Genomic DNA, 27937 nt, shown 5'->3' with positions numbered 1-27937 from the left:
GGACATATTAGAATTCGGTCAAGTTTCCTAATTCCTATAGGAGTCCGGTTTTGAATTATTTTTTAGGGTTTATTTTGTTTCTTTCAAGCCTATTTAAAGGCTTATTTTTCAATAATAATACAACTTTGATTTGATTAAAAAAATACTTGTGAGATTAATTATCTCTTTGTTCTTTGAGAACACCTAAAACACCATTAGAGAATTGGTTGTTTTAACTTGACTTATCAATAGGTTTTCCATCCCCTATTGTGGCGTTTACATTATACCAAGGTTTCTAACCACAGGTTGGTTAGGGGTTGAGGTCCATTCCATTAGAACTTGAACTTAATTAAAGATCCGGGCTAATATAATACGGGTTTAGGAGCAGGTCGTCCTAGGTTCGTATCATCACATATACAGTACAGCACACCGGTACGTGTATGGGTGCCTCCGTATGGTGCGGTATATACAGTATAATATCAATAATATAACATACAAATATATGTACGAACATATAAAAAAATACTTGATGCACCATACTATGTACCAGTGGTGCCCGAAGCTACCCAACGTCCGAAGCACCGACTGACAGGAGGTTAAAGAGAGAAACTTGCATACGGTCGCTTCGGCATCCCGACAGCGCCGCTACTTAGACCGTCATCCTGGCCATGGAGGGGGGCGGCTTATGGCCAATATCAAACTTGCCTACCCTCGGTCCGATGGCAACTCACGGGAGACATTACAACTTGCGCGCTTATCATAATCACATATACAATACAGAACACCGGTACGTGTATGGGTGCATCTAAAATAAATAACCATATTTATTATTAAAATACGCAATTTTTCCAAAATTCACCATGGGAATTATACCATTTTTCAAATTCACCATCCCACATTTTTCTTTAATAACACCAGCATAAATCCACTGATAATAATATACAATTAATGTTTTTCCCCAAATCATAAAATCAATCAAATAATATTCCAAGGGCATAATTATATAATTTTGAAACCACTAAACTTAAACCAATATTTTCCTCGAAATATTTAAAACCAAATCATGCCCAAAAATAATATTAAAATCTAAATACACTTAGTTAAATGAAAACACCTTGCCCATGCGTAATGAATACAATTAAATCACATTAATAAAAATCAAGAATTCCTTAATAAACTAAATTTCCATTTAGCATCAATAAACATAATAAAATTTAAATCATAATTTCATAAAATTAGTCTCTTCCACAATAATTCAATTCAACACAATTTGGCATTTTCAATATAAATAATAACTTAGTTAAATATCCAACACATAAAATTCATTTTTCAAATATTTAATTAACACAAAATATACTTAATTTAACAACCCAAAATATAAATATGAGGCAATATATATACTAAATCAACATAACTTAGCATCATAAATTTAAATAGCAGTTTCTTAAATATTAAACACTTATGATATAATAAATTCTATATCACGAATATATTTAAATCACATAAAAAATAACACATTAAATCAAATAACAATATCTCTTAAAATTTAAAATATATATGATATACTTCAAAATTTTGAATGATATAAAATACATATGTATAAATGTCTTTATGCACACAAGTACATAGATATGTATATATATCTATATATATTTTTTCACACACACACACACACAAATATATAGGTCTCATGTATATGTACATACATTTATATCCATATATATATAGATTTAAGGAGTTAAAGTTGGACATCATGATCTCATAACTATAGTACGCCATGTACAAGCATTTCAAATGTTTCAATTACTAACACAACTCAAATGCCAACCAAAGCTTCCTAGTAGCCATACACCATTTCCGTGGGTGAACTTTTAATTGAGTACACACATATGTATGTATATAAAGTACAAGAACTCCTCCATATGGTCATCTTAACATATATAATCCAACTTAAGCTCGTATTAATTTGGCATCACTAACAACAAGTATCCCCATAAGTACAAAGGAACTTAACATTACCCTTCTAAAGAGCTGCCAACTATCAATTCCATAAGACAAGCAAACAACTAAACACGATAAAACAAAGGACAAAGAAAATGTCTCTTAAGCACTATAAACCGGTAGCATATATATATATATATATTTGGACCTTTCTCATTTATAAACTCAAAATCCTCAAAATTTTAAAACACCTTAGCATTGAGAATTCTAAAACATGTTAAAACCTCACGTTGGTGTACACCCGCACATATATTTATATATATATATATACACCCGTATACATATATTTATAGTTTATTCAATTTCATAACATTTATAAATATTAGCCCAAAAATAGCAAAATTCTAAATACCCACAATCAATTGTCATATTATATATCAAATGGAAGCTTGAGAAACATAGATTACTGATATTTAGAGAAACTTAGCATACCTCGTCGGCAGCGGTCGGAATTTCTATCGGGAAGCGCTGTTGAGCAGGTCCTCTTGGTGCACCACAAACGAGCTTGAATTGAGGCAAACGGAGCCCACCATCAGCTTCAGGACGCTCGAATTTGGAGAATAGGATAGAAACTTTGGCCGGAAATGGTCAAAATCCTGCAAATTGTAATGGAGCTCACCGCCGACTTTTATGGAGTTTTCCAACGCGTCTCCGGCCATTCCATCAATGGCGAGCACCGTGGACTTTCTGGCATGATGGGTCGTCGGCTGGGCATGGTGGTGATGCTCATTCAGGCCGGCATTGGTGGCAGCACAAGGAGGAGGATGACCCGCGGGGAGGAAGAGAGGGAGTGGAAGAAGCTTTGCGAGACAGAGTGAGGGGGGGCAGTTTTTTTTCCCCCATGAGGGAGAAAAAAAAGAAAAAGAAAAAAGGAAATAAATAAACAATTATATAAAATAATATTAAAATAATGTTATTGTATAGAATAATAATAAAATAATATGATATTTAATCATGGTTGACATGTGGCGTCTCACCATTGTGACACATGGCACCCTTTAATAAGTCATACGTGGCACACTATTCACATATTTAAAAATAATATTAAAATAATACTGTATTTGGAAAATTTGCAGGTCCATAAATTTTTAACCAGATGTGCAATTTAAGCATGCTGCTAGTCTATAAACTCGTATCGACGAGTACTTCACAACCATGCATGAGTCAAAGCTCAACTTTGCATGAACAAAAAGTCAACTCTGGCACCCCATGGACAGTTTGGAACTCAACTTGTTTTGCTCATAACTTTCAAACCGTAGCTCCATTTTCAACGTGCTACTAGTCTATGAACTCATGGCAACGTGTAATTTTTAACGGTACCTTGGTCAATATGAAATTTCATCAGGAGCAAAAAGTCAACATTTGGCCCCTTTCCGGTCAACGACTGTCAATACCGGTCAACCTTGGTCAAATTTGAGAAATTTCCGGTGTACTTCGGGATGGGGTGTTACAATCTTCCACCTTACAAAAATTTCATCCTCAAAATTTTATACGTCACAGAAATGCATAAGAATATTGATTGCGGATTTGTGCCTTGAGCTTCCACGTCGCTTTCTCGACTAGATTAATTCACCACGAGACTTTTGACTTGAGAAAATAGTCTTATTGACCCATACGCATTCTTCGTGATTCAAAATCTGCACTGGTCGCTCCTTACATGACAGGTCTTCGATGTCATTTTGTAGCTCCAATGCGCAAAATACATTACATACCTGTGTTAACTCTTCCAAAAATGCTAGCTCGTACGTTACAGCACCAATTCTTTCGCTAACCCCGCAGAAACCAAGATAATGAGAACTTAGCTCCCTTTGTCAACCAAAGCGTATGACTCTCTTCTACGGAGATGATTTCAAAAAACTCAATCTCGGACTTTAAATTCAAGATCTTTTCCTTACACATCGGCTTAACTAATTGGTCAATCTTGAGCAGCTTTCAATTTTCTCGGATGGCCTTCACCTTATTCATAGTCATCCGTAGGTGTTCGCATCCAATTCACGTTGGTCGTTGTGTGGTGCTTCCCCTCACCTACATCACTCCAATATAATGGGGTCCGACACTGCCTTTCATATAAAATCTCATAGGAAGACACCTTGATGCTCGCTTGGTAGCTAATATTACAACGAACCTTATCAACAACAATTACTTATTCCCACTTCATTCCGAAATTACATAATGCACGATCTCAGCATAACTTCCAAAGTATGAACTTTTGCACTCTACTTATCCATTGGCCTGTGGTGGAAGACAATGTAGTAGTTGAGCCTCGCTCCAGTGTATTTGTTAACCTTCACCATAGTTCTGGTGAAAACCACTCTCGCATATGTAGGAAGTACTCTGACTTAGTTGGTTGATTATTATCCAAATGTCATTATACCTTTTCGCTGTGTGGAAAAGCTTGTATACGGAATCCATGTTGAGTCGCTCCCACTTCCACACACGGGTCTAGACAAGGGTTGAAGCTACCCTGAACGTTTCTGCTTCCCATTTTCACTTGTTGGCAACTTAAACTTGAGCACCTTGATTCGAATTCTGCAACTTCCTTTATCGTGCCAACCCACCAATATTACTTAGTGAGCATCCGATACATCCTCACACTTTTGGGGTGTACCGCATACATCGAATCATGTGCTTCCTTTAGCATCTCCCTTTCGAACTCAACGATATCCAACCCTTAAATTCTTGATTGACAAAACTTGGACCTTAAGTCGATCTTAAAAATACCTTAACACCTTGGGGTTGATCAACACACATCCACACTCAGCAACATATATCAATTACGGGCGCTCACTTTGTTAAGTCGTCGGTAGCTGATACACAACTTAGATTATCATCCTTTTTCTCCATGAACAAAACAGGCTCCTGTAAAATGATACGCCGGGTTGAGCGAATCCCTTATTCACCAATTTTTGCAGTTGATCCTTTAACTCCCTTAGCTTTGATAGAGCCATACGATATGGCAGTAAAGAATTAGGTCGATGTTCAAGGCCAGCTTGATGGCGAAATCGATCTCTTTTTGCTGTCGTAACTTAGGTAACTTCTTTGGAAGCATCTTCAAACGATTCCCACTATGAGCACGTCTTCCAACGATTCCCACTAGGAAGTACCAAAACAACATCACATTAACAATAGAGAAAAAAAACTATAACAAATGTTTTAATGATAATGGTATTAATGTAACTTGCCTGAGGGCTATCACATAACCACACCTGCCCAAGGGATATCTCACCTGCCCAAAGGCTAGTAATAATAAGAAAAACAATAACAAAATTAATATTAAAGATCTCATAATAGTCTTAATAAAAATAAAAATAAAAATAAAAATAAAATAATAATCAATAATAACAACTATAATTATAATAATGATAATAATAGGAATTGGAATTACAATAAAAATAATCATTATAAATAATAATAACAATCCCGATAACAGTGACAATAATGATTAAATAAATAGTCAAATACAATTAATAGTAATAAGAATATAATAACATCGATTAAAAATATTAGTAAGAAATTAAATCACAAATAGATAACATAACATAAATACATAAAATATCAAATATCTTAAAATCCATAGCATAGAATGAAATATGCAAGCTCGTAATGGAGATACGTAGGATAACTTCTGACATGCTACGTGATCCATGATTCCAGCTGTCACTGGCACTTTGCTACCAATACAAACCGGGGTGGTTACCTCTATTGGCCATCCGATCCCCTGGACTCGTAGGCAACATAGTTATGAGGCTAGCTTTACATGGACCACATTGGTTCGCCGCCTCCGTATGGTGCGGTATATACAGTATAATATCAATAATATAACATACAAATATATGTATGAACATATAAAAAAATACTTGATGCACCATACTATATACTAGTGGTGCTCGAAGGTATCCAGCATCCCGAGCACCGACTGACAAGAGGTTAAAAAGAGAAACTTGCATACGGTCTCTTTGGCATCCCGACAACGCCGCTGCTTAAACCGTCATCCCGGCCATGGAGGGGGGCAGCTTATGGCCAATATCAAACTTGCCTGCCCTCGGTCCGATGGCAACTCACGGGAGACATTACAACTTGCGCACTTATCATAATCGCATATACAGTACAGAACACCGGTACGTGTATAGGTGCATCTAAAATAAATAACTCATATTTATTTTTAAAATACGCAATTTTTCCAAAATTCACCGTGGGAATTATACCAATTTTCAATTTCACCATCCCACATTTTTCTTTAATAACACCAGCATAAATCCACTGATAATAATATACAATTAAATTTTTTTCCCAAATCATAAAATCAATCAAATAATATTCCAAGGGCATAATTATATAATTTTGAAACCACCAAACTTAAACCAATATTTTCCTCGAAATATTTAAAACCAAATCATGCCCAAAAATAATATTAAAATCCAAATACACTTAATTAAATGAAAACACCTTGCTTATATGCATAATGAATACAATTAAATCACAATAATAAAAATCAAGAATTCCTTAATAAACCAAATTTCCATTTAGCATCAATAAACATAATAAAATTTAAATCATAATTTCATAAAATTAGTCTCTTCCACAATAATTCAATTCAACACAATTTGGGATTTTCCATATAAATAATAACTTAGTTAAATATCCTACACATAAAATTCATTTTTCAAATATTTAATTAACACAAAATATACTTAATTTAACAACCCAAAATATAAATATGAGGCAATATATATACTAAATCAACATAACTTAGCATCATAATTTTAAATAGCAGTTTCTTAAATATTAAACACATATGATATAATAAATTCTATATAACGAATATATTTAAATCACATAAAAAATAACACATTAAATCAAATAACAATATCTCTTAAAATTTAAAACATATATGATATACTTTTATGCACACAAGTACATAGATATAAAATACATATGTATACATGTCTTTATGCACACAAGTACATAGATATGTATATATATCTATACATATATTTTCACACACACACACACACACACACACACAAAAATATATAGGCCTCATGTATATGTACATACATTTATATCCATATATATATAGATTTAAAGAGTTAAAGTTGGACATCATGATCTCATCACTATAGTACACCATGTACAAGCATTTCAAATGTTTCAATTACTAACACAACTCAAATGCCAACCAAAGCTTCCTAGTCGCCATACAACATTTCCGTGGGTGAACTTTTAATTGAGTACACACATATATATGTATATAAAGTACAACAACTCCTCCATATGGTCATCTTAACATATATAATCCAAATTAAACTCATATTAATTCGGCATCACTAACAACAAGTATCCCCATAAGTACAAAGGAACTTAACATTACCCTTCTAAAGAGCTGCCAACAATCAATTCCATAAGACAAGCAAACAACTAAACACGACAAAACAAAGGACAAAGAAAATGTCTCTTAAGCACTATAAACCGGTAGCATATATATATATATATATGAACCTTTCTCATTTATAAACTCAAAATCCTCAAAAATTTAAAACACCTTAGCATTGAGAATTCTAAGACATGTCAAAACCTCACATTGGTGTACACCTGCACACATATATATATATATACACCCGTATACATATATTTATAGTTTATTCAATTTCATAACATTTATAAATATTAGCCCAAAAATAGCGAAGTTCTAAATACCCACAATCAATTGTCATATTATACATCAAATGGAAGCTTAAGAAACATAGATTACTGATATTTAGAGCAACTTAGCATACCTCGTCGGCGGCGGTCAGAATTTCTATCGGGAAGCGCTGTTGAGCAAGTCCTCTTGGTGCACCACAAACGAGCTTGAATTGAGGCAAACGGAGCCCACCATCAGTTTTAGAACGCTCGAATTTGGGGAATAGGATCGAAAATTTGGCCGGAAACGGTCAAAATCCTACAAATTGAAATGGAGCTCACCGCCGGCTTTTATGGAGTTTTCCAGCGCATCTCAGGCCGTTCCGTCGATGGCGAGCACCGTGGACTTTCTAGCATGATGGGTCGTCGGCTAGGCATGGTGGTGATGCTCATTTCGGCCGGCATTGGTGGCAGCACAAGGAGGAAGATGACCCGCGGTGAGGAAGAGAGGGAGGGGAAGAAGCTTCACGAGACAGAGAGAGAGGGGGTGGTTTTTTTTTCCCCGTGAGGGAGAAGAAAAAGAAAAAGAAAAGGAAATAAATAAACAATTATATAAAATAATATTGAAATAATATTATTGTATAGAATAATAATAAAATAATATGATATTTAATCATGCTTGACATGTGGTGTCTCACCATTGTGACACATGACACCCTTTGATAACTCATACGTGGCATACTATTCACATATTTAAAAATAATATTAAAATAATACTATATTTGAAAAATTTGCAAGTCCCTAACTTTTTAATCAGATGTTCAATTTAAGCGTGCTGCTAGTCTGTGTACTCATATCGACGAGTACTTCACAACCATACATGAGTCAAAGCTCAACTTTGCATGAACAAAAAGTCAACTCCGGCACCCCTTGGACAGTTTGGACCTCAACTTGTTTTGCTCATAACTTTCAAACCGTAGCTCCGTTTGCAACGTGCTACTAGTCTATGAACTCGTGACAATGTGTACCTTTTAACGGTACCTTGGTCAATGTGAAATTTCATCAGGAGCAAAAAGTCAACAATTGACCCCTTCCCACTCAACGACAGTCAATACCGGTCAACCTTGGTCAAATTTGAGAAATTTCCGGTGTACTTGGGGACGGAGTTTACAGATGCCCCTCCACCTTGTACTTTGTTCCTCGTTTTTGTGTTATTAAAAGTTATATAGTCCCTGTCTTTTTGTGTATTATAGTTCCATTGTGTTTCCTTAGAACAACATTCTTTCTGGCAGTGTGGCATTAAGCTGTAAAACAATCAATATTTGTGATTTCAAATCATATGAGAGAGGAGGCTGTGGTTTGTAATGTGTGGATATAAATATTTTTTTTTCCTGGAAACAAATTTGGTTATTGTTAGATTTGATTAAAGAATATCAAATTACTTAATAAGATATTTACTTGATCCAAACAAAAGAGTTTTAGAACTCATCCATTCCGAAATATTAAACTTATTATAAAAATATAAGTCGATACTTAATTTTTGTATAGCAAATGCCACTCTCATTACATGCATATAATATTCATATATTATTCCTACAGATCAACTCTTTGCTTTGATTTCTTTTATATCTTCAAAAAGCATTTCTAAATTGTAGTAGGAAGATCCATTTTTGCCAATGCTATCCCTAGCCCATTTCACAATTTTGGCCACTGACCTTTGAAACTCCTCCCTTCCCTCCATCAATGTCTTGATTGTTCTCTGTATGGTCCACCTGTCACACGCCTCCAATTCAACGCCAATTCTCCACTTGTTCCTAATACATTCAACATTAACCCTCTAATCACCTAAGTTGGGCCAACCAATCATAGGAACTCCCGCCAAAATACTCTCCAAGATAGAGTTCCAACCACCATGGGTTAGAAACCCACCCACAATATCGTGGGCTATGACCCATTCTTGTGGGGCCCAATCCACTATATACCCTCTTTCTTTTGGCCCGATTTCAAGCACCTCAGGGAATGAAATGACGCTGTTGTCATTTTCTTCATCCACCATATCTGGTTATACAGCCCACAGGAAAGAGTAGCCACTGTCAACCAAGCCATTCCAAAACTCCAAAAGCTGGGCTGACAACGTTTTGACAAGACTTCCAAAGCTGACATAGAGAACAGATCTAGACGGCTGAGAAGCAAGCCACGTCATGCAATCATGTTTGGTTTTCCAAAGAGAGCCGTGCAATGCCGTTAGCTGAGAGCGATTATGTCTGATTTAGGAATTTAGAAGTGCATGGAGGGGTCCGATTGTGTAAGCTCGACCACAGAAGTTTGCAATGGTGGGGAGGCATGGAGCTTCAAGATCATCAGCGGTGTTTAGTATAACACTTGATGATCGAGTCATGGCCAGAGCCTTGTTGACAAAGAACTGATAGGCAGGGTCATTAATGTCTTTTAACATGCAAAAGTCTGGTAGATCTTTGAGCCTCAAATGACCTTCTAGTTCTAGTCCAGCCACTTCAATGTTGATTCTATGATTTGTGTCTTTCTTTGAACCCAAAAAAAAAAAACAAAACAAACTAAAAATAAAAATCTCACACGGTTAGTTGAGAACTATATTCTATTCTATAAAATTTTATCTCATGTTCCAGAATATATTCCTTTAATTTTTTGGTAATAATGTTCCAGAACCATATGTAATATATATGTCAATTATGTATTTTTATTTGTTCTAAGCTAACATTTGTTTGGTATTGAAATTAAAAATATAAACTATAACACCTCGTCCCGAACCATGTTGGAATTTTTGCACGTTGACCGAGGTTGACCGTTGACCGTTGACCGAAGGGGTCAAAAGTTGACTTTCTGATCCGGTTGGAATTCTAGGTTGACTGAGGTACCGTTACGAAGTACACGCTGGCACGAGTTCGTAGACTGGTAGCACGTTGAAATCGGAGCTACGGTTTGAAAGTTTTGAGCAAAACGAATTGAGGTCCAAACTGTCCAAGGGGTGCCGGGGTTGACTTTTTGTTCATGCAAGGTCATGGTTGTGAAGTGCTCGTCGATACGAGTCCGTAGACTAGCGGCACGTCCGTTTTGGACATGTGGTTTGAAAGTTATGGACCTGTAAAGTTTTTCAAATACCGTATTATTTTAATATTATTTTTAAAACGCGTAACGATGTGCCACATGTGACTTACTGAAGGTGACCATGTGTCACCATGGTGAAATACCACATGTCAACCATGTTTAAAATCAAATTATTTTTATTATTATTTTAAATAATAATATTAGTATTTAATTATTTTTATATATTTTATTTTATTTCTTTTCTTTTTCTTTTTCCTTTTCTTTTTCTTTTTCTTTTCCCCACGTGGGAAAACACCATTTCTTTTTTTCTTTTTCTTTTCTTTTTTCCTTTTTTTTTTCCTTCTTCTTCCCCGAGAACCAAAACACAAAAAAAAAAACACAGTTTTTTTCTGCCACCGGCCGTCCCTCTCTCTCTCCTTACTGCACTTTTTCCGGCCACCCATAGTCCTCACGCGCCGGCCACCAAGGAAGCCCAGCCCGCCACGACCTCAGCCACCAAATTTCTCGGCCTGTCGCCGCCGGACGCGCCCAGATCGGGCCGGTGAAGCCGGCGGCGGCCGGTTATGTTTTTCCGGCAATTCTCGCCGTTTCCGACCAACCCAGCCCGTCCCATACCTCTATCCCACTATTTTCGACCCCTCTGAGTCCATTTCCGGGGTTAGATTGCCCAAAATCCCCACCGTTTGAAAGATCCCTCAAGATCAAAACCGGCCGAAGCTTCCCGACCAAATTCCGGCCACCTCTGGCGGAATTGGGGTCGATGGAGACCGGATATGTAATCCTCGTCGCTCAAGCTTCGATTCGGTATATTATTCGACCATTTTGGTTAACGTTTGTGTTTGACCCCTCGGGTACCGGGTATTATTTACCCGAATAAAATATTAATTTATTTGACTGTCTGTGAATTTTGTTCTAGGAGCACCGGTGAGTCATGAAATTGATTCCATGGTGGATCGTAGGTTAATTGCGTGCTCCAGGTGAGTGACCCACCTTTAAAAATATTTTTGGGGTAATTAATTGTTTTTATGTGGTATTAATTGGATATCTGTAAATTGTGCTCATGTGGCGTATTTTAAATACAATCGGGAAAAATATTATTTTATATATATTTACCCATTGGTGCTAAATGAAATTTTGGGGTCATTAGAAATTCCTGATTATTATTTTATTGTGATTAAATGGTATTTATTACACATGAGCAAGTATTTTCAGTAATTGATTGTGTCTGGATTTTATATCATTTTTGGGCAATTAATTATGTTTAAATTGGTATTTAAATTATGCTCATGTGGTGTGATTTAATTATGGTTTTATTGTGGTTTAATTTATTATGCATGAGCAAAGTGTATTTCGGTAGTATTTGTACGTGGTTTTCAGTATTAAGTTTTTGGGCATAATTGGGTTAAATATTTTACGAAAATATTTGTTTAAATTTTATAAATTATGCCCGCGGTATTTTTATGGTTGCATCTCGTACTTCGAGAAAATTGTGGTTTGTTGGTTATCAATGTTTCGTACCGGGTTATTAAATAAAAAATATGTGGGATGGTAAGTGTGTGCATTTAATGTATTTCCCACGGTAATTTTGGAAAATGGTACGGTTGGTTATTAATGTTTATTTTTAGACGCACTCATACAGTATTGGTGTTCTGTTTATTATAAATTATTGCAGTTTATTTATATTTGGGGTATTTATTTATTTAATTGTTGTTTATTAAATTATTTGATTCATTGGTTTTCGGGAAGTACGACTATCAGGTTTTGTGAAAATGTTTTAAAAGGGGAACATTTCCAACGGAGTGAATAGTGAGGGTTTTGAGAGAAAGCATTACTTTAATTGTTTATTTATTTATTTATTTATTTAATTGTTCGGTACTGGTTAATTAAATTCCTTTATTTTTATATTATTATTATTAAAGGTGTACAGTAGATAGGGTCACTCACTGAGATGATTAGCATCTCACACTCTTAAATTCCGTTCCCCTAGGTCCAGGTTGGAGACGTTGATTGTCCGGGGCGAGCCTAACGTCTCAGTTCGTTGCCGAAGGTTCAGGAAGTTTTTCTTCCCTTTTTTCCTCTCTGTTTTGTATTGCTTCCTTATCTGTCATTTTATAAATTCCATATGTATCTGTAAAATGCTCTGTACATTGTATTGAACGTGTAGTTGTTTTTATGCACTGGGTTGCTGCTGTTTTTATTTGAAGTGCTGCAATTTGTGGAACCAATCTGTAGTAACGTGGGAGGAAAAGGGGATGTTTTTAGAAGTGTGTTTTCAGTGCAGGTAAATTTTTGGTTAGTCCTACCCTTAGGGGAGGTGCTGTCAGATTTTCCGTTGGAAGGTTCGGTGGTATTTCCCTGGGATCAGGGCATGTCTAGGGTTCCGGGGAAGGAATTTTGGACGGGTCCTGACATAAACACTTTTGGTAGAAAAATTTATATTAATGCATGGAAATTTATTAAATGATAAGAAAATACAAACGAATGTACAAGAGAGGATAGAAAGAATAAAACAGATATTGGTAATCGAAAGAAACGAGAAAATATAAATAAAAGGAAACCTTTGTAAATCACATTTTTCTTTTGGAATCAGATAAGTAATGATGTAAACTTGAATCCCACAAAGTGAACAAAAATATATATACATACTTCGAATAATTTAATAGTGCAGATCATATCAAAGCTGATGCTTTTTGAAAAAAAAAATATTGGCTTTGTTATATACGTTGTGTACACATACACAGTAAAATCGATACTTTTTGAATTATGTACGATGTGTATATATACACAGCAAAACCAATATTTTTTTTTTTCAAAAAGCATCGGCCACTTATTTTTGTACCAAAATAATAATAATAAACAAATTAAAATAAAAACAAAATAAACTTAATAATAACAAAATAAACAAATTACAATTATACTAACCTTCATGATAAGGAAGCTGGCCATCTTCAATGAGTTTAGGGATACAAATATATGCCAACAAGTAATGAGCACTATGACAACAAAAGGAAATCACAGGGATCCCCAACTCCTCCGCCACATCAACAGGAAAAGATACACTTCCATCTCCAATGATACATGTGATCGACAGCGACTGAGCATTTTCTGACCTTTGGCTAAGGGTACCGATAAGCTCTTTCAAATGTTCTTTAGCTTGGTACTTCAAGCCGTAGAAATCATAAGTGAGGGGACATGGATGGTCATCTTCGTCTGGCATGCCATTGGAGATAGACTCGAAATGGAGGTTAGGGAACTGTAGGGAGAGAGCTGAGAGATTGGAGAAGCGCTTATGGTTATAGCGGGTGTTGACGAAGGTTATGTAAAGGCCGGTTTGGCTGAGAAGCTGTGCTAAGCAAAGGAAGGGTTTAATATGGCCTTGGAATGGTAAGGGAACCATTATCACATGGGGTTTCAACTCCATCTTTGAGCCTTCCAATTCAATACACAAATTTAGTTTAGACTTTCTCACAAGTTTATATATATATATATATATATATATATATACGGAAATTCTATGGTGAGGACGGTCCTTATGAGGACCACAGTATTAATGACGGTTTTTCATAGTATTAACGACGGTTTCTTCGAAAATCGTCACCAATACTATAAAAAACCGTCACTAATACTGTAATCCACATGAGGACCGTCCGCACCATAGACGGACTGTATATGTATGTATTTTAAATTTCTTCTTGTTCTTATTCGTGTATTTTATTTATTTTATTTTGAAATTCAAAATGCTTTCTTTATTATATATTTACGACGTCGTCGTTAATATTGTTGGTCATATATTGTCATGGTTTTCCGTTTATGTTAACGAACTTCTCTTTTTGAATTAATATTTTGTTTTATTAGTGTTTCTTGTTTGTTTTTAGTTGTTGATGTTTGATGGAATGGCAGAAAACTTTTGTATCTTAGGAACGCATGCAGGCTAAGGCTGTTGGCCTGCTGTACGTATGTTGATGTAGCTTTCATGTATCTTAGAGGACTTCTCAAAGATTTTGTTCAATAAATAATATTATATGTATATGTTTATATGGAATGAATTTTACATCGTATATATTATAATTATATGTTATTAAAAAGTGAGTTTTGATATGTTAAGAACATGGATTCACCTTACCATGAAAACCATGATGATTTTGAGGTTAAAGAGTGATTCAAGTGATCAAATAAATTCCAATTATTGCTTAGCGAGTTTATTCCAATCAATAATACAATTATCTGTTATAAATTTGACAAAACTAATCATAAATATTGTCCAAGAGTAAAATAAAATAAAATCAAACAGTTTATAAAACAAAGTTAAATGAATTATGTAGGTTTGATTTCAACAAATTCATTGGTGAAACTGCATGATTGGATTTAACTGGTAGGAAAATAATAGCTGAAATAATGAATGTTGAGAGTTTTGTGTACGGGGATAGTGTAAGAAATAGTGTAGTTTAGAGGAATAAAATATACTTATCTTAATTTCTTAACTACTTGTATAAGATTAATGCCAGGGGTACCAAGAAGCCTAATAAGATCAAGATGTTTACCAATGAATGATGTGTTATTATTTGATTAGTTTATATTTAGTTATATTTATTCAGTTAAAGAATTATGTTACTAAATTTATTTAACAAATTATAGATATTAAAGATATTAATGTTGATTGGCATATTCGTATAATTTAAATATGAAAAAGTAAATATTTAAATGACTAAGTTAAGAGTATCACTATATGTTACAAGTAGTGACTGTTACCATCTATATGAAAGTGGATCCAATATTTATGTGGTTTTTATATATATATGGGACCCACTTCCATTTAGATTGTTTTTACTTATATATATATGGGATCCACTGCTATGTAAGGTGGTAACAGTCACCACTGATGACAAACATGATTTTTCTAAGTTAAAAAAAAAGACAAACCATATAAATATTACCACATCATCCATTATATCATTTCGTAAATAAATTTGGTGAATATTTTGGTTATTCTAGCATTATTAATTAGGTTATAATAATATTTCTGTAATATTCCACTGCATTCGGTATGAGTTTTTTATTCATAGCTTTTCAAAAAACTACTCTTTTGAACCTTGAAAATAACCACTATAAAAAAACTTTGACGTTATAAAAATGATTATTATCAAATTTGAATCATCTCATAATCTACATTAAGACGATATTAAATTGAACACCACATCATAAAAGTCTCTCAGCCAGCAAGCTCAGGGACCAAGTGGCAAAGCAACAAAAAAGTGCTGCTGATTCTATTTTCTATTTTCATTTCTGATTTTTCTGTTTCTAGACTTTTTTTTCCTCGCTTTCCGAAGTGAATAAAGCTTTTTCTAAGCTTTACCTAATTCTTGAGCTTTGTAAAGCCACAACTTTTATTGCTTGCTTATTAATTTTTTAAATATGTTCTAGTAAGAAATATCTTAGCTTTATGACTTCTTACAGTTGAGTAATCGGTTTTTTATTTCTTTTTTTTTATTTTTTATTTTTTGACTCTTTGATTTTAGTTTCTTCATATTTTGGTTAATGAAGGATTTTGATCGTTTATTGAAATGGTTGTTGGAATATTGTTTTTTGATCACTTTCTGAAATGCTTTTTTCTTAATATTTAACAGTAAAATTCTTGTTAATTTGGGATCTTTATGTGCTTTCTTTTTTATTTTTTTGTCAATTGCGACCCCTATTACTTATATTTTCTTCTCTGTTTATATATATATATATATATATTCTTTTAAATGTAAGTTCGGATATTGTCATAAAGAAATTTTACATTACAGAATGGGGAAATGTATGATACTTTGAGGGGTTATTTGTAACTACTAGATTGTTTGCCAGATATATGCATTTTGATCTGATCCTTAGCCTTTCTTTTACCATCGTATGAATTAATAATAAATTACTGTTATTATATCGATTGGGGTTTAAATGAGTTGGGTCTATTAGCTAATGCATACTTTTTGTCATACCAAACACTCATGCATTTGGTATGATAAAAAGTATCAGAAGTGTCCAGAATCCTTATACCGTCTAATATGGCATGCCAAATGCGAACTTTGGGCATCAAGTTTTGAATTTGATTTCGATGTTCATTGTTTTGCAGGCAGTATTGAGACGATTGGGAAGCTTAGATAATGATGTTGTTATGGTTGATGTAGCTGAAATTTTGTGCCACCAACAACTTCAAAATTTGTACAAATCTACAAGGGAAGCTAAGGTGTAGTTCCCAAGCTTTATGATGTTAGATTGTTAGTTAATATTAACTATATTTCAGCATTTTTAATCTTGAGAATGTTTTGCAATGTACCATATGGTAATATGGAACGATGGTTATCTGACTAAAATCTAATGATAGATAATGTTGTGCGGCACTTTCAGCCAAACATTGTTCGTGGAGTTGAAAAATTCATTTCTACAAGCGGCAAGCAAATGAAGAAAGGTTAGAATTTTTTTTTTTTTTAATCTGCTTATTGTGTTCCTTTTACAAGGCCAGCATATAAATTCCACCTTGTGTAACACCCCGTCCCAAATCGCACCGGAATCCGTGCACGTTGACCGAGGTTGACCATTGACCGTTGACCGAAAGGGGTTAAAAGTTGACTTTTTGACTCGGTGAGAATTTTGAGTTGACTAGGGTACCGTGGCGAAGTGCACGATGCCACGCGTTCGTAGACTGGTAGCACGTCGAAAACGGAGCTACGGTTTGAAAGTTATGGACGAAACAAGTTGCGGTCCAAACTGTCCAAGGGGTGCCAGAGTTGACTTTTTGTTTATGGGGAATTGAGCTTTGACTCATGCATGGTTGTGAAGTGCTCGTCGATACGAGTTCACAGACTAGCGGCACGCTCAAAACGGACATCCGGTTAAAAAGTTATGGACGTTTGAAGTTTACGGGATACCGTATTATTTTAATGTTTTTGGGTCGGTGAACAGTGAAATGCCACGTGTCAGCTTCTGATTGGTCCACGTGGCATGAACAGTATCATACAGGGTTTTTATTTGTTAAAACACTCGGGGAAGAGAGAGAAAGAGAGAGAAGAGAGAGAAAGAGAGAGAGGAGAGAGAAAGAGAGAGGAGAGAGAGAGAGAGTCACCGGCCGCCGGCCATTTTCACGTTTTCCGGCCTATTTACTGTACACGCACCAGCCAGCCAGATTGCCCACCTCATTTCCGGCAAAACCTCCAAATTTCACGGCGAACGGCCACCGGACACGCCCGGATCGGACGTCCGAAGTTTGGCGGCGATTTTTCCCCCTCCACCGCCGGCCACCGCGAATCGGCACTATTCCGGCCAATATACAGTACACGCACCATACACCCATCATCCTCTCCTCATGTCTGGCCTACCCACCAAAAATCACGGCCATCGGACCACCGACGCGCCGGGATCGGAGCGTTTTCCGGCGAGGGGTCGGAAATCTTCAAACGGTGATTTCTCCGCCGTCCGACCTCCGTTTTGCTCACCGTCGGTCCCGTTGGATTGATCTCCTCACGATCTACAAATCTACAAAATTTCACAGCCAACGGCACCGCCGGAAAATACTGTTCCGGTGACCGTTGCCGGTGACCGTGGCGGCCCGCCGGAAAATACTGTTCCGGCGAGTACCCGAAAATTCCGGCCAGCTCCAGTCCGCAGTGTTCGACCTCCTGAACCCAAATCCGACTTCCGTTTCCGCCAATTCGCGACGGTTTGGGAGAATTGCGGAGCCGAAACCCGGAAAGCTTCCCGACGAAATTCAAACCCCGTCGGGTACGATCATCGAAAATTAAGACCGGATCTGTGATTAGCATCACTCGAGCTTCGATTCGGTATATAACTCGTAAATTCTAGATATCGTTTGTGTTTTGACCCCCCGGGTACCGGGTATTATTTACCCGAATAAAATATTAATTTATTTGACTGTCTGTGAATTTTGTTCTAGGAGCACCGGTGAGTCGTAGAATTGATCCCGTAGTGGATCATGGGTTAATTGCGTGCTCCAGGTGAGTGACCCACCTTCAAATTAATTTTGGGAATTTAATTGGTGAATATATAATGTGTGATTTAAATATTTGGAATTTAATTTCTATGTGCCAAATATTTATTTGAATTATTGTGGAATTATTTGTGAATTTATCGGATTTAAGAAAATGTGTATTTCACCAATTTATGCCATGTGGAATTATTTTATGGTTTTGAGGATTTTGAAATTGGTGTGGTTTTAATGGTAAATTGGGCACGATTCGATTTTCAAATATTTCAAGGAAAATATTTGGTTATGTTGGTGATTTCAATTTTTATGAAATATGCCCATAAAATATTATGGGATTTGATTATGATATTTCGAGAAATTATTTATGCTTGGAAAAAATGTGGATATTTGAATTGATGGATTTGGGAGTTGGTGGATTTGAAAATCATGGGATTTATGGTATTAATTATAAGGAAATTGTGGAGAATTTCCCGGTTCAAGCGGATGGATTATGCCCGCTATGTTTATGAAAAATGTGAAATTTGTTTATAATTTAAATTGTGGATTTTATGATTTTTAGATGCACCGTGCACGTACTGGTGTTCTGATTATGTGATATGGTATATGTGATATGGTTATTGTGCACACGGTTGTGATTAGCGCGCAGGTGGGTGTGAGTAGCGTGCAGTTGATATTATGAGGGTGTCCTGTGGATGCCATCGGAGAGGGCGGCCACCCCCCTTTGGCCGGGACACCAGGTTAGCAGCGGCGCTGTGGGACGCCACGCGACCGTATGCCGGTTTCTCTCTATAACCTCCTGTCTGGCGGTACCTTGGGACGCTGGGTACTGTTGGCGCCACTGGTATATAGTGGGTGCATCAAATGATTTTCAGAACTGTGTTTTAAAAATAAAATGTTTGGAAACTGTATTGGAATTAAAAATATAATTATTACTGTTCGGATATTTATTTGATGTCTTGGTTTTCGGGGAATATGAATAAAGGGTTTTGTGAAAATATTTTAAAAGGGGAACCTTTCCAACTGAGAGAATTGTAAGGGTTTTGAGAGAAATTATTATTTCCAAATAATTATTATTTATACTTATTACTGTGATATTATATGGTATAGTAGTAGGGTCGCTCACTGAGATGATTAGCATCTCACACTCTTAAATTCCGTTCCTCTAGGTACCAGGTTGTCGGTGTTCATCCAGAGCGGACTTGATCTTCATCGCTGTTTTACTTCGTGAAGTACCCTGTTCTTCTTTATTGCAGTTGTACTATTTCTTTCACTCTTGTTGTATTTATCTTGCACTGGATTACTGTATTTTTGTTTTGAAGTGCTGAAATTTGTGGAACCAATTTGTAGTTTGTGGGAGGAATAAGGGGATATTTTTGAAGTGTGTTTTCAGTGCAGGTAAATTTGTGGTAAGTAAATCCCTTAGGGGAGGTGCTGCCGGATTTTCCGTTGGAAGGTTCGGTGGTATTTCCCTGGGATCAGGGCTGTCTAGGGTTTCGGAGGAGGAATTCTGGACGGGTCCTGACAGTTGGTATCAGAGCTCTAGGTTCTAGTATTCCTAAAGGACTGTGCATTGTTGTGCATCCTATCCGTGTTTAATTTCTCGTTTTACCCGTGTGAAAGCGTTCTTTCTGTTTGTCTCGAAGTAAATTCGTTGCCCGAGTTTGAATAACTCTAATCTTCGAGGGTGTCAATTAGGATCATCTAGCCTAACGGGAAATTCCTATGGCCTAGTCGATGGTCGAGGATGCCTTTTCTTTTTGAAGGTCAAGCTTATCATCGTGAATGGTATCCGTTTCGTTCATGGAGAAGAAGGATGATTGCCTAAGGATGTGTGTCGATCGATTTCAAGGCGTCAAAATATTTTCCCGATCGATTATCAAAATTTAAATGCTTTTCAAGGTGTTTTATTCAAGTATTTTTGGTTTGTGTTCATACATGTATCTGTATGTTATATTGTTTGATATTATACTGCACCATATGGAGGCGGCGAACCAATGTGGTCCATGTAGAGCTAGCCCCATGATCATGTTGCCTACGAGCCCGGGGAATTGGACGGCCAATATAGGCAACCACCCTGGTTTGTATTGGTAGCAGAGTGTCGGCGACAGTTGGAATCATGGATTACGTAACATGTAGAAGGTGTCGTACGTACCTCCATTACAAGCGTGCATATTTTATTTTATGCTATGGATTTTAAGATATGATTTTTAATGTGGAGTTTTAACAATTGCCTATGCAAGTTAGGTATATTTGAAAAATATATTTTATTATTTGTTTTATGTTATGGTTTTTCCAAGAGCGACTTAAGGGTTAAGTATCGCCAGTCGAGAATCCAAAGCAGGGTATCGTTGAGTTCAAAAAGGAGATCTTAAAGGAAGCACGCGATTCAAAGTATGCGATACACCCCAAGGGTACCAAGACGTATGGAATGCTCACTGGATGACATGGTGGTTTGGCACGATAAAGGAAGTTGCAAGATCCGAATAAAGGTACTTAGGTCACCGATAAGTAAAAGTAGGGAGATGTAAATATGGATTTCGTGCTTAAACTATCATTCACAAAGAGAAGGTACGACAGCGTTTAGAGAATCAAGCAAGCTCCGGATAGCGACTAAAGTTCTACTTGGTGGTTGATGAGGTTAATGAGATGAGGATGATTCCTTAGGCATGGTTGGATGTTTAAGCATGGTTATTTTTCATTCTAGAAGCTAAGATCTTGATATCTTATTTCCTTGGAGATTTAAGGTTCGTATTGGTGGTGCTTTATCGATTCAAGGTGGTTGATATTGTTGGTGATAATTTACAATGATAAGGAGTATGATTTTTGGGACGTAGTTAGAATTTAAGAAGTGTGGAATACTTTTATGGGTTAAGGATCTAGTGATTTGTTCATAGTATTGGTGGTGATGCTAGAATTAGGATTTAAATTCCTTATTGCTTGAGGTGTGGATTCATGGAATTTATTTGAAATGAGGGAAACTTAGGGTTTTCAAGAATGGTATTTGGATGTTGAGAATTTTATTCATGACCTTGATGAATTTAGTTAAAAGAAAGATTGATGTTTGTCGAGGTTAAGACTATTGGTTAATCAATGAGGAGCAAGGGTTTTATAATTGTAAGTACTAGGAGGGTAATCGAAGACAAGTGAATTAATCTCAACCTTAACTTGGTGATACCAGTATTTGAGGAAATTAGACTTAAGTTCTAATCTAACCTTTTAAAGTGCTGATCGAGTCACGAGAGTTGGTTGTTGGTTTAAGGATGCATGCTTTAGAAGCACCTTATGGTTAGCGTTCGACTATGACCAAGACTTGCAGATCGTGTTCTCGTGGACCAATTTGACTATCCTTAATTAGTGGGCATGAGAAGGAAAGTTGCACAAGAGGGAAGTTAAAGTCACTATTAGGCGAATGTAGTGGCAGATGCTTTGAGTAGGAAGGCTACTGGATCCCTTGCTCACATCCAAGTCATCCAACTACCTCTCATGGTGGAGTTGAAGAAGATGGGGGTGTTAATGCATATGCATCCTTCAGGAGTTCTCATGGCTAGCTTCCAGGTACGACCGGTGTTGGTGGATCGTATAGTAGAGACCCAAATGGAAGATCCTAAGTTGAGGACAATTAAGGGCAAGGTACAAGAAGGTCTTGATTCGGAATTTTCCATAAGGAGGGATGGAGCCCTCGTGTATAAAGGACGACTTTGTGTTCCGGATATTCCAGGACTCAAGAAGGAGATTTTAGAGGAGGCGCACAGCTCGATGTATGCGATGCATCCTGGGAGTACCAAGATGTACCGGACGCTTGTTAAGTATTATTGGTGGATTGGTATGAAGAGAGAAGTGGCAGACTTCGTATCAAAGTGTTTGATTTGTCAACAAGTGAAAGCAGAAAGACAGAAGCCTTCGGGACTACTCCAACCTTTACCGATTCCCGTGTGGAAGTGGGAAGAACTCAACATGGACTTCGTATTCAAGCTTCCTTCCACACCTAGAAGGTACGACGGCATTTGGGTAATCATTGATCGTCTCACCAAGTCGGCACACTTCCTACCGGTGCGAGAACGTTTTTCACCTGAGAAGTTAGCCCAGTTGTTCGTGCAAGGCATACGTGGGATCAGTTCAAGATGGCCTTCTCTACTGAGTTTTGTCCACCTGCCTACCGTGAAGCAAGAAGGAGAGAGTTCGAAGAACTACGACAGGGGAACATGACAGTGACAGAGTACGAGAGGAGATTCCGAGAACTATCAGAATTCTACATGCACCTAATTCTCGACGATCACACGAAGAAGGTGAGGTTCATAGACGGATTGAAAGAGAGCATCAGCTACACCCTTTCTGGATCAGTACATCCCACCTATCAGTCCGCCAGGGATGCAGCGCTCGAGCTAGAGAGACAGGAGGAGATACACAGACCCGCGAGGCGCAGATCATTCGAAGGTTCGTATAGCGGAGTACCTCGACAGGGGGCAGCTAAGAAGAGCCATAGCTCAGGCTCAGACAGTGATGGGTTAAGCCCACGAGGCAGACTCCAGAGGAGAGATAGTTATCTCATGCCCCAGCCAGCTCGCCATTCGATCAGTGTGGATGCAAGCTCGTATCAGCAGTCACGCATTGGTTCTCCGCGGATTTGTCCACTTTGTAGGGGGAATCATTCTGGGCAGTGTCAGATGGATGGTTTATGCTTTCGGTGTGGGCAGCCAGGCCACATAAGGAGGGATTGCCCTTATGGTAGCAGCAGTGTGCTAGAAGCAGGTCGACGGACACAGCATACGGGGATATTTCCAGGACAGAGTTCCCAGGGGAGTCAGCCAGTAGGAGTTTCTTCGGGATCAGTCCAGCCGTCTGCAGGATCGAGTCGAGGTAGAGGAAGGAGACCCCAACAGACAAGTCAAGGCCGGGTGTTTGCTATGACGCAGCAGGGAGCCAGGACTACGCCCGACGATTTCACAGATCAAGTGATGGAAGCAGACCTGATCCTGTTGGATCTATCCGGACTTGAAGTAGTGTTGGGCATGGATTGGTTGGCAAGGAACTACTTAGTCGAGGAAGCGACATGGGAGCCCGAAGCGCAGGTGCGTGATCAGAACCCTTGTTTGTTCCAGTGACGCGCGGAAATTTCGAGGACGAAATTTTTGTAAGGGGGGAAGGCTGTAACACCCCGTCCCAAATCGCACCGGAATCCGTGCACGTTGACCGAGGTTGACCATTGACCGTTGACCGAAAGGGGTTAAAAGTTGACTTTTTGACTCGGTGAGAATTTTGAGTTGACTAGGGTACCGTGGCGAAGTGCACGATGCCACGCGTTTGTAGACTGGTAGCACGTCGAAAACGGAGCTACGGTTTGAAAGTTATGGACGAAACAAGTTGCGGTCCAAACTGTCCAAGGGGTGCCAGAGTTGACTTTTTGTTTATGGGGAATTGAGCTTTGACTCATGCATGGTTGTGAAGTGCTCGTCGATACGAGTTCACAGACTAGCGGCACGCTCAAAACGGACATCCGGTTAAAAAGTTATGGACGTTTGAAGTTTACGGGATACCGTATTATTTTAATGTTTTTGGGTCGGTGAACAGTGAAATGCCACGTGTCAGCTTCTGATTGGTCCACGTGGCATAAACAGTATCATACAGGGTTTTTATTTGTTAAAACACTCGGGGAAGAGAGAGAAAGAGAGAGAGGAGAGAGAAAGAGAGAGGAGAGAGAGAGAGAGAGTCACCGGCCGCCGGCCATTTTCACGTTTTCCGGCCTAGTTACTGTACATGTGCCAGCCAGCCAGATTGCCCACCTCATTTCTGGCAAAACCTCCAAATTTCACGGCGAACGGCCGCCGGACGCGCCCGGATCGGACGTCCGAAGTTTGGCGGCGATTTTTCCCCCTCCACCGCCGGCCACCGCGAATCGGCACTATTCCGGCCGATATACAGTACACGCGCCATACACCCATCATCCTCTCCTCAAGTCCGGCCTACCCACCAAAAATCACGGCCATTAGACCACCGATGCGCCGGGATCGGAGCGTTTTCCGGCGAGGGGTCGGAAATCTTCAAACGATGATTTCTCCGCCGTCCGACCTCCGTTTTGCTCACCGTCGGTCCCGTTGGATTGATCTCCTCACGATCTACAAATCTGCAAAATTTCACAGCCAACGGCCACCGCCGGAAAATACTGTTCCCGTGACCGTTGCCGGTGACCATGGCGGCCCGCCGGAAAATACTGTTCCGGCGAGTACCCGAAAATTCCGGCCAGCTCCAGTCCGCAGTGTTCGACCTCCTGAACCCAAATCCGACTTCCGTTTCCGCCAATTCGCGACGGTTTGGGAGAATTGCGGAGCCGAAACCCAGAAAGCTTCCCGACGAAATTCAAACCCCGTCGGGTACGATCATCGAAAATTAAGACCGGATCTGTGATTAGCATCACTCGAGCTTCGATTCGGTATATAACTCGTAAATTCTAGATATCGTTTGTGTTTTGACCCCCCGGGTACCGGGTATTATTTACCCGAATAAAATATTAATTTATTTGACTGTCTGTGAATTTTGTTCTAGGAGCACCGGTGAGTCGTAGAATTGATCCCGTAGTGGATCATGGGTTAATTGCGTGCTCCAGGTGAGTGACCCACCTTCAAATTAATTTTGGGAATTTAATTGGTGAATATATAATGTGTGATTTAAATATTTGGAATTTAATTTCTATGTGCCAAATATTTATTTGAATTATTGTGGAATTATTTGTGAATTTATCGGATTTAAGAAAATGTGTATTTCACCAATTTATGCCATGTGGAATTATTTTATGGTTTTGAGGATTTTGAAATTGGTGTGGTTTTAATGGTAAATTGGGCACGATTCGATTTTCAAATATTTCAAGGAAAATATTTGGTTATGTTGGTGATTTCAATTTTTATGAAATATGCCCATAAAATATTATGGGATTTGATTATGATATTTCGAGAAATTATTTATGCTTGGAAAAAATGTGGATATTTGAATTGATGGATTTGGGAGTTGGTGGATTTGAAAATCATGGGATTTATGGTATTAATTATAAGGAAATTGTGGAGAATTTCCCGGTTCAAGCGGATGGATTATGCCCGCTATGTTTATGAAAAATGTGAAATTTGTTTATAATTTAAATTGTGGATTTTATGATTTTTAGATGCACCGTGCACGTACTGGTGTTCTGATTATGTGATATGGTATATGTGATATGGTTAGTGTGCACACGGTTGTGATTAGCGCGCAAGTGGGTGTGAGTAGCGTGCAGTTGATATTATGAGGGTGTCCTGTGGATGCCATCGGAGAGGGCGGCCACCCCCCTTTGGCCGGGACACCAGGTTAGCAGCGGCGCTGTGGGACGCCACGCGACCGTATGCCGGTTTCTCTCTATAACCTCCTGTCTGGCGGTACCTTGGGACGCTGGGTACTGTTGGCGCCACTGGTATATAGTGGGTGCATCAAATGATTTTCAGAACTGTGTTTTAAAAATAAAATGTTTGGAAACTGTATTGGAATTAAAAATATAATTATTACTGTTCGGATATTTATTTGATGTCTTGGTTTTCGGGGAATATGAATAAAGGGTTTTGTGAAAATGTTTTAAAAGGGGAACCTTTCCAACTGAGAGAATTGTAAGGGTTTTGAGAGAAATTATTATTTCCAAATAATTATTATTTATACTTATTACTGTGATATTATATGGTATAGTAGTAGGGTCGCTCACTGAGATGATTAGCATCTCACACTCTTAAATTCCGTTCCTCTAGGTACCAGGTTGTCGGTGTTCATCCAGAGCGGACTTGATCTTCATCGCTGTTTTACTTCGTGAAGTACCCTGTTCTTCTTTATTGCAGTTGTACTATTTCTTTCACTCTTGTTGTATTTATCTTGCACTGGATTACTGTATTTTTGTTTTGAAGTGCTGAAATTTGTGGAACCAATTTGTAGTTTGTGGGAGGAATAAGGGGATATTTTTGAAGTGTGTTTTCAGTGCAGGTAAATTTGTGGTAAGTAAATCCCTTAGGGGAGGTGCTGCCGGATTTTCCGTTGGAAGGTTCGATGGTATTTCCCTGGGATCAGGGCTGTCTAGGGTTTCGGAGGAGGAATTCTGGACGGGTCCTGACACCTTGAATAATTTAGTGAGGAAGCTGGCTGAAGATTGCTGTAAATATGGATCTGAGAATCAGAGCACTCATGGTCCTCTTGCAAGAGCTTCTATTAACTTTGGTACCTCATAGAATTCAATTGAAAAGGAGAGGGAAGATCTTCTTAAGACCCTCAGTGATCAGGTAATTTCTTCACTGAGTTATTCATGCAAAACATTTTAGCAATCTCACGACATGATCCTTGAAAAGCACACAGGACTTGAATGTGTTTTAGCATTTTTGAGGGGAAAAAAAATATAAAAAAGAGCCAAAATTTGCTTTTGGCATTTCTGAATTAGGGCGTTTCTTAGCCTGTACTTGTTTGTGTGTTGGACTCGAGAGTTTGGAGTGGAATTTTTGGTTCAATGGAGGGCAGGGAAACTCTAGAAAGTAGAGTTTTTGTTTTGTAAAGATGAAAAGACAATATTTATGCCTATTAGGTTGTAGGAACAGAGACTTATCATTTATGTTCGATGTCTGTGTGGCTACATTTTCTACTATCCGGCTATATTTTTCGTCATTAAAGATGCTACGATGGAGGGATATAACGTAGGATTCTCTCAGTCTAGTTTTGTGCTTTGCTGGTGAAACAATCCCAATATTATACTTGGTGTTATATATCATCAGAATGTGTACTACTTCAAATTATTTGTTATGTTATTCCCTTTTCCTTCTTTTTGGGTTTTAAAAAAGTAAAAAAGGGCTTGTAACGACTTCTGTGAAACGTTACATTTGTTGATGGACTACTTCCATCAAAGGCCATTTGTATTGAGTGCTGAGGACGTTAGTGATTTTAACCATGCTTAGAATACTTTTGTTCTTTAACTGCAGTAAGGAATGTATTCTAACTACTTGATAAACTAGTTTTTAAAAAGGAATAAGTGATTAGTGTAGGATATATTTTATTACTGTCTACTATTTTAAAGTTTCATCTTCTCTGTTTCTTTTTATGTTTCTAATTGTGCCACAGGTTTTAAATCTGTAGGTTTGTGAGCCATTACGGACACAAATAAATGGAGCTCCTTTGGAAGATGCTCGTCACTTGGCTCACCGTTATGATAAACTCCGTCAGGAGGTGGAGGCTCAGGTAATTACTAATCTCAAGTTTAGGAGTAAATAGTGGTGTAGAAAACTGCAT

At 37.8% G+C, this 27937-nt stretch overlaps 2 protein-coding genes across 2 annotated transcripts in view; one reads left to right on the top strand and one right to left on the bottom strand.

Moving 5' to 3' along the window:
- Positions 1-9202: 9202 nt before the first annotated feature.
- On the bottom strand, positions 9203-14107 carry LOC132803955 (myricetin 3-O-rhamnoside 1,2-glucosyltransferase UGT709G2-like). Its single transcript, XM_060817822.1, has 3 exons — positions 13609-14107; positions 9585-9660; positions 9203-9416 (listed from the first exon to the last, which is right to left on the bottom strand). The coding sequence occupies exons 1-3, from the start codon at positions 14105-14107 to the stop codon at positions 9203-9205; spliced, it is 789 nt and encodes a 262-aa protein (XP_060673805.1).
- A 687-nt stretch (positions 14108-14794) lies between these two features.
- The window catches only part of LOC125418934 (SH3 domain-containing protein 1), a 61140-nt gene continuing 47997 nt past the window's right edge, over positions 14795-27937 (top strand). The window contains 6 exon segments of the mRNA XM_060817821.1: positions 14795-14841; positions 15892-15933; positions 16792-16908; positions 17061-17131; positions 26795-26943; positions 27785-27886. Coding sequence (XP_060673804.1) covers positions 14795-14841; positions 15892-15933; positions 16792-16908; positions 17061-17131; positions 26795-26943; positions 27785-27886 — 528 coding nt within the window.

This window comes from Ziziphus jujuba, chromosome 6 (assembly GCF_031755915.1).
Source record: "Ziziphus jujuba cultivar Dongzao chromosome 6, ASM3175591v1".
NCBI classification, from domain to species: Eukaryota; Viridiplantae; Streptophyta; class Magnoliopsida; order Rosales; family Rhamnaceae; genus Ziziphus; species Ziziphus jujuba.
This window is presented reverse-complemented; position numbering and strand designations above follow the sequence as displayed.

Bases quoted from the DNA above. Each gene is read 5' to 3' on its own strand.
- LOC132803955 (XM_060817822.1), bottom strand. From the start codon at position 14,107: ATGGAGTTGAAACCCCATGTGATAATGGTTCCCTTACCATTCCAAGGC. The intron at 9,661-13,608 runs GTTAGTATAATT...CTGTATAACCAG, and splicing joins CCAGCTTCCTTATCATGAAG to ATATGGTGGATGAAGAAAAT. The intron at 9,417-9,584 runs GTATATAGTGGA...TGAATGTATTAG, and splicing joins ATCGGGCCAAAAGAAAGAGG to GAACAAGTGGAGAATTGGCG.